Source organism: Carassius gibelio, chromosome A23 (genome assembly GCF_023724105.1).
Source record: "Carassius gibelio isolate Cgi1373 ecotype wild population from Czech Republic chromosome A23, carGib1.2-hapl.c, whole genome shotgun sequence".
In the NCBI taxonomy this organism is placed as follows: Eukaryota; Metazoa; Chordata; class Actinopteri; order Cypriniformes; family Cyprinidae; genus Carassius; species Carassius gibelio.
This window is the reverse complement of record NC_068393.1, coordinates 11,428,593-11,436,605: the sequence shown is the minus strand read 5'-3', so window position 1 is coordinate 11,436,605 and position 8,013 is coordinate 11,428,593. Positions and strand designations below refer to the sequence as shown.

The following is an 8,013-nucleotide window of genomic DNA, read 5'->3' as shown; positions in this document are numbered from 1 at the left end:
ATTCATGTAATCCATTGACTCAAATTTCTCATTCTCTGAAATTCCTCCCTCCATAGCAGCGTGAACTGTTTCATCCTGACAAAGAATTACTCAATGGCCCTGTCCCAAATGGCGCACTTCATGTGGACTTTCGGTCTTGTGGACTTAAATTACGCATACTCGATGAGTCTACGAGTCCTTAGCCATCCCATTCGGCAGTTTCTAATGTGACTTTAGTTACAGATTGGCGTGAAATCGTGCTCTCACAACAACCACGCTATCTTAAAAAGCCCAAAATCATGCTAAGGTTGCTTTCAAGTAAGCAAAACGATGCTTTGAAAACATCTGTTTCGCTTGAAGGGTAAGGAGTAGCAACAGTACAACAACACAGAGACTTGATAGGTCCGATTGAAGGGCCCAAGCCCTATTTTGGATGGACAGTCATGGTAAAATCTACGTTGGGAATTCCGTGGCAACGGGAAAATGAAATGTGTTCGACTTGAAGCAAGTCGAACGGCGGTCAAGGGGGAAGTAAACATGACTTAATAAACAGAGATTTGGACTCGTAATCCATAGGTTGCAAGTCTCGGGCCGGCAGGAATTGTAGGCGGGGCAGTGAATGTACACGGCTATCTCCATGACTGGTCTCCTTGAGCAAGTCACCGACCCCCAACTGTTCCCCGGGTGCCGCAGCATAAATGGCTGTCCGCTGCTTCGGGTGTGTGTGTGCTTTGGATGGGTTAAATGCGGAACATGAAATCCGAGTATGAGTATACTTGTATCACTTCCAAGTGGCAACTCCCCGCTTTATTGGCGGTTGGCAAACCAGCTTCAGATCCATTTCCACCACCTACTGGAATGAAGTGTGAAGCCTCAATAAGCGGAAGAAAACTAAATTAATAAATTATATCCTGTTGATTTAAATATCTTAGAAGTCATAAAAACATTTGACTGTTTCTGAGCATTCTGAAATACATTTTTAACTGAAAAGACACTAATTTCCATATCTCGATTAGTTTTCAAACAAGCTGGTTTCTTTCTCTTCTGTATTTTCACAGTGTAATAAAACATGTTCAACTGTTTCTGTTTCCCCACAGTAACTGCAGCATTCTGACTCACATTTTCCTATTATATGCAGGGCGTAATTAAGGTTGGAAATGGAATGACCTATACGGAGTCATAACTGTATATAAACATGGACGTAGTGTCCGTGACGTCACCCATAGGTGTCATGGTAAATTTTGTGGGTAATGTCACATATAGGTGTGAAAGTAAATGAGGAAGTAGACCATCTGGCTAAACAGGCTCTGAAACATGCACAAATCGACAATAAAGTGGCAATGAGTAAAGCAGAAGTAAAAGGGTTTTGTAAATGAATTTAGAAAGAAATGGCACAAAAAGTGGACGTAGACACTTTCATCATATTCAAGAGAAAATATGTCAAAAAAGAAGAAAGTTTGGCAACAGTAAAGAAAATGTTTTAATGTCAAGAATGCGTGTTGTACATTGTTCATTAAATCAGTGTTTGGATATAATGGGGAAGCATGAAACTGGAAATTGTGACAAATGTGGTCATGCAGAGTCAGTAGAACATGTACTTACAGATTGTGATGACTATGAATTCAATTCAAGCTTTAGGATCATTTGGAATAAATAATTGGTCACTTCAGGTTCTAGGAAAGCATCTGCTCAAGCGGAAAAAATCCAGGAGTCAGGATTGTTGCTAATAACTTCATTTGTAATGCAGTGGGTGCCTGAGATAACCTGTCACTCCCTGAAAACCCCTTTTCTGTTGGTTGGAGCTCAGATTGACCTACAAGATGACTATTATAATGGACATACAATAACACTGGACGAACCATATGCATTGGTTTTAGTGTTAAAGAATGAATGCTAATTTTCAACACCTGTCCACGAGTGTATTTGTATTTGAATGTATTTGATGAGGCAGTATTAGCAGATCTAGAGCCCCCTGGATCCCAGAAGACATCCAAATGCATGGTTCTATGAACTGGACACAGCAGCATCATCAAAGACAAGAAGATTGATGTATTTTTGTACAGGTTTATATCAACATTTTTTACCTTGGTACTCCTGTCATAGGATTCTATTATATGTGTGCAGATTGTACTCTCTTTAGCCTTTTAGTGATCCATAGTATTTCCATAGTATTTCAGTGTGGTGACAAATGTTTACCCACTCTAACATGGACAGCTGTATATGATAAAATATTTAGTCGCATGATGAAAAATATTTAAACTGGTGGTATAGCTCACTCCCCCACTACTTTAGATTTAAGAAATCCTTTCAAATAGTACCAGCTGCATATTATGTAAAAAATACATTTTGAAATACGCATTTTAAAATTATGACAATGTAGATAAAGATAAATTCATGTTATGGGAACATGTCTGAAACACAGGTTCTTACTGTTGGCCCTACTTATTAACACAAAAAATGAATGAGTCTGTTTAGGGTACTCAGTCTCACTGCAAAACTGTCTTTTTTCGAGATAATAAGAATACACTGATAACTAAGGCCTTCTGGAAATTAAACATCTTAAAACTGATTTATATGTAGTACAAAAATAAAAACAAATACAGATTCTTCAAGTACATACTTCAATCCATGAACAACGAGAGATGCACTTTTATCTTTCAGCCTTTTAAGTTTATAGTTACATATAATGGTGTTTCTCATAAAGAACACATTCATACAGTAAGACACTATCTTTCTTCAGATGGACAGATCTCCACACTACTGTTAGTGACCCGTATCCCATACCAGCCAGCCCAGAACTTTGTATCCTGCCCACCATGAGTGAAACGGATAAACCGAACCCCAGGTCCATAATCCTTAAAGACATGTGTCATCTGAAATTGTTGTAAAAATAAATATATGTTGAGAATGACAGTTTTTATCAGGTTCAGCTGATTTTTATTTTATTCTACTCACTTCACGCCACTGCTGATCGTTCCACTGCGGAAAGAAAACTTGTTCAGGCTCAAAGGTATTGATGGGTTTCTTCTTCTGATCAAGCAACTCCACACAGATCTGATACATGCTTCCACAATCACGGCGCGGTGCGTACCTGCACCAGACAAAACATTCGCAAAATAAACTTTATTAACTGATATAATAAAGAAACCACTGATACTGTAAAATTAAAGTTTGAGCAAATGCTCACCAGTCTGATATTTTGATATGAGGTTGTAGATGATCCATGAAAGCAGCGTTGTAGCCTTCCTTCTTCAAATCTATCAGCTGTTGCTTCAAACATAACCTGAGGACAAAGTTAATTGGTGACAAAGAAGGCCTCGCCATTGTCCTTTTACTTAAACTGAATAAAATTATTTAGGTTTGACTTTTCAGCTGAAGAATAAGTAATTTCAGGCTTACTTGTAAGAGGTGACAAAGTATTTTGCGACTGTGAAATTTGGGATTTTTACAGAATTATCTTCTACTGCCCAGCGGTCACCACCATTCTCTACAATCTCCCATCCACTGAACTCCTCTAATCAGACCAGCAGAGAGGATAACATTATATAAATGGAGCAAGTGACACTGGCATTGCATTTTCAGAAGGGAATAAGGTGGCAAAAGTATTAAAATGAATTGTTTAAATGTTAAGTGAATTTAGGGTCATTTCTGGTTGACCATTACCTCTTTGTTTTGGTATTACAAAACCAATAGTCTCAGTCCTAAATCTTTTTAGGAGGTCAAAGTTAAGTATAACATGTCAGGGTTTTCTTTTTAATGGGGTTGAGAAAGTGTGAAATAATGCTATTTTTTTAAACATTTGGATGTTTGTCAAGGCACCCTACCACTGTTTTAGACCTCATTAACAAACAAAAGCTATGGTGTGTCAATCATAATTATAATTACTCTAAAATACTGTTACATTTTATTATTTGTTATGCTTATACTACATTCATATCTAACGAAACATGAATCCTGATTTTTACTAGCTCTGTAACCAGCAGAATCACATACTCATAATTTACAGCAGAATGCTATCAAGGACTTGTATCTGTGAAAATGACATGTATCTATATGTATTCTGGTCCCCCACCAGAAATAATCAACTCTATATTAAGGGGAATTTTTTCTAAATGGCACTTTCTTATACTTTTTTTTCTCTTTTTGTCAAGCCACCACATTTTTTCCATTATAATCCACAGTTCCAAAATTGGATATTCTATAACTGCAAAACAAGGAACCTGGAACAATAAAATGCTTGAGGAATATCAATAGACTGCTGCAAAATTCTACCACTGTGATTCCCAAAAGTATCGAAGGCTATAGATTGTAAAACCTTTTGCCACTAATGGCTTCAATTATCAACTTAGGTTGACAATGCTTCTGGGAAATGCAGTCCAGAATATGAAGCGTAGGCTACTGCTTTATTAAAAATATTGCATATTTTCAGTCCAGTGACTCACCTTCTGCTCTGGGATTCTTGAGCAAGTTATGTCGTTTCTTAGTTATGAAGTAAAACTGGCTCCCGCCGTCTAGGGCTCTGGAAGGATCTTGTGGCTGTAAGCCCTCTCTCCGACAGCGCTCTCTCCAGTGTGCAGTGCTGTCCACCAGCTCCTTCCACTCATGACACACCAGACGACAGACTCGCACCACCTGATGAGCAGGAAGATTCAGTAGGATCTCCTCAACCACAGCTAGAGGAACAGCTGAACGCAGACCTGAGCACTGACAGAGGAAGGAAGATTCAGTTCTAATCCTGCTGTAAAATACAGATGTGGAACATAGGTGCTGGTTTTTAGCTGGTCATCAGCTATGTTCCGCCATGACAATTGAAACATGGCATGACCATCTGGTTTAATGCTGGTCCAAGATGATGATCTACCTGTCATAAGGCAAGTCATATCAACTAGCATTTGATTTCATGCTAAAATAACTGGCTGTAACGGAAACCAAAGAACTCAACAACTTACTGAGTTTGATCTGGATATAAAGTCACTCAAAGCAGCATTAAAGTGTCTGCTCTCTGACTGCCCCATTTTTGTTTTTGATAGGTCTATTATATTTCCTTTATAAGTCACTCTTGTGCGTCTGGACATACAGGTGGAAACGTATGTTATATCTCATAATTTGACGATGTCGCAGTTCAAAAATGAAACACAAACAGCCTAGCTACATTCGCATTAATTATATACCAAAGAACGTTCTTCTGACCAGTGATAACGACTCTTATAATGCGGCAGTTAACTTCAGCAGATCTGTTATATGTACTTTTTTTCGGTTTAGATATCACATTAATTAAACACCGTAGCATTCTCAATTCCAACCGCGCTGAATTAGAATATAATAATCCTTGAAGTAACACGTTTAACGAGTTCCCAAACCGAAAGTATCCTTCTGTTACCGGAAGCATCGTCATGGCCCCGCCCACAACTGTAATGAATGCAATATGAGCGCAGCAAAAGTATGAAAAGTCCTTTTGTCCTCGGTTTGAAGAAACAATTAATCATTTGTTTTGGGACTGTGCCTATTGTAAAGTATTCTGGGATCACTTTTCCAATTTAGTAAAAAAAAAAAAAAATATTCAAACTTCTGTGTAAGCCCTAAAATTGTTACAAATTTTACACTGATAAACGTACAGTTTCAAAGACAACTCCTTCCTTTTTATCTTCAGGAATTATTATGTATTTAAATTCTTTAACAAACTCTAATAAACCTATTACATTCATGGTGTGATTCTTGTAAGCTAACATAAAATGCTTTGAATTAATGTAACCCTTGTTGTCTTTTCTTATTATTCTATCTTTGTATTTGTAGTTTTTAATTTTTATCCTTTTACTGCATAATAATAAAATAGAAGAAGAATTGTTATGAGAACTATAGCCTTTGGTACCAACAGTCTCATACTCAAGACGTTTTCTCAATCTTAGACTTATTACCTATTTTGAAAAGATACATTTGATAAAGTGAATGACCTTTCTCACTCCCATTTTAAGATATAAAATATAATATGACTATATGCTTTCTGAAAAATATTATTGCAACAAAACATTTTATTAGAAAATGTAGGATTCTCATATCACATTTTTATATTGTTTAGAAATTAATGAAAATAATTTTAATAAGCACTGGTAAGAGCTGTTTGATTTGTTTGTAAAGAACAATTTGCTGAATAATTATTGCTTGTGGTTTTCTTTATTGGTTTTATGTTGTTGTTTTTTCATCTTATATCTATGCATGTCAATAAAAACAATCAAAAACATTTTTTTTTATTATTATTTTTTTGAGGAAAGTCTGCAGAAGTGAGCTCTTATATAAAAATAGACACCAGTTATCAGATATTTCTGGCTGCAGAATAAATGAAACATATGACACGTACTTCTGTAAATATGGTATTTTTACTATGGCTTCAATGATTGGAAATGTTTGCAAAGTCCTTACAACTTCAATCACTTCCTTTCCCCTAGAAATTTCTTACTTTCATATATTTTAGATTCATTGCACACCAACTGAAACATTTCAGGTCTTTTATTGTTTTAATACTGATGATTTTGGCATACAGCTCATGAAAACCCCAAATTCTCTCAAAAAATTAGCATATTTAATCTGACCAATAAAAGAAAAATGTTTTTAATACAAAAAAAGTCAACCTTCAAATAATTATGTTCAGTTATGCACTCAATACTTGGTCGGGAATCCTTTTGCAGAAATCACTGCTTCAACGCGGTGTGGCATGGAGGCAATCAGCCTGTGGCACTGCTGAGGTGTTATGGAGGCCCAGGATGCTTCGATAGCGGCCTTAAGCTCATCCAGAGTGTTGGGTCTTGCGTCTCTCAACTTTCTTTTCACAATATCCCACAGATTCTCTATGGGGTTCAGGTCAGGAGAGTTGGCAGGCCAATTGAGCACAGTAATACCATGGTCAGTAAACCATTTACCAGTGGTTTCGGCACTGTGAGCAGGTGCCAGGTCGTGCTGAAAAACAAAATCTTCATCTCCATAAAGCTTTTCAGCAGATGGAAGCATGAAGTGCTCCAAAATCTCCTGATAGCTAGCTGCATTGACCCTGCCCTTGATAAAACACAGTGGACCAACACCAGCAGCTGACATGGCACCCCAGACCATCACTGACTGCATTTAACCCATCCCGCACGCACACACACACGCACACAGATCAGTGGGCAGTCATTTATGCTGCAGCGCCCGGAGGGCAGTTCAGGGTTCAATGCCTTGCTCAAGGGCACCTAAGTCGTGGTATTGAAGGTGGAGAGAAAACTGTAGATGCACTCCCCCCACCCACAATTCCTGTCGGCCCGGGACTTGAACTCACAACCTTTCGATTGGGAGTCCAACTCTCTAACCATAAGGCCACGACTTCACAGTTTTCATGAGCTATGCAATGAATCTATAAAATATATATATTTATCACAATATGCTAATTTTTTGAGAAGGACCTGTACAAACATTATGGTCATCAACCATTGGTTGATATCTCAAACATAATAATAGCGCATTGAATAATACGATCGCATTATGATTCATTAAATAAATAGAACCGACTGTTAGGGCTTTACTGAGTCATTTGTAAACAAGCCATCTCGCAAACACAATGGCAAAAACAACAACAACAATAGGCAGCATATTCCCCAAACCTGCAGCTTCTGTCAAAAAACAACCAGACATGCCAAGGGCCCTATAGGTCTGCACTACATGACGTGACCAAAGTGTGGACTCTGAGGAAGTCCACAAGTCTGGAGTGTGCAATTGGGACAGGCCAACCTTGAGCCAATCCACCTTTTTCCTCAACGCGGAAGTAAAGTGCACAAAGTGCTGGCATGCACACTTAACACTTGGATTTTAAAAAGTACACAGAGCTTAGCTTGTGTACTTAATGTGTAAGCCCAGGCTGATTCAGCACGAGATCTCGATGAGAGTGTGCTTGAGTGATTGTGCTAATAACAGCCAATCGTCTAATTAATTTAGCACACGAATGCCCTGGAGCCCCAATGGTGCCAGAACTGTGTCCATGCATTTGACTTGAGGCAGGCCTTTTCATGT

At 38.0% G+C, this 8,013-nt stretch overlaps 1 protein-coding gene across 1 annotated transcript; it reads right to left on the bottom strand.

The window, feature by feature from the left end:
- Positions 1-1,441: 1,441 nt before the first annotated feature.
- On the bottom strand, positions 1,442-5,382 carry LOC127944574 (F-box only protein 44). Its single transcript, XM_052540614.1, has 6 exons — positions 4,929-5,382; positions 4,422-4,683; positions 3,379-3,493; positions 3,167-3,262; positions 2,935-3,070; positions 1,442-2,852 (listed from the first exon to the last, which is right to left on the bottom strand). Exons 1-6 carry the CDS (start codon positions 5,052-5,054, stop codon positions 2,706-2,708), a joined length of 882 nt encoding a protein of 293 aa, XP_052396574.1. The 5' UTR covers positions 5,055-5,382; the 3' UTR covers positions 1,442-2,705.
- Between the last annotated feature and the right edge of the window lie 2,631 nt (positions 5,383-8,013).

Coding starts and splice junctions, on each gene's coding strand:
- LOC127944574 (XM_052540614.1), bottom strand. CDS start 5,054: ATGTCCAGACGCACAAGAGTGACTTATAAAGGAAATATAATAGACCTA. Junction 4,684..4,928: donor TTATATCCAGATCAAACTCA/GTAAGTTGTTGA, acceptor TTCCTCTGTCAG/TGCTCAGGTCTGCGTTCAGC. Junction 3,494..4,421: donor CAAGAATCCCAGAGCAGAAG/GTGAGTCACTGG, acceptor TGGTCTGATTAG/AGGAGTTCAGTGGATGGGAG.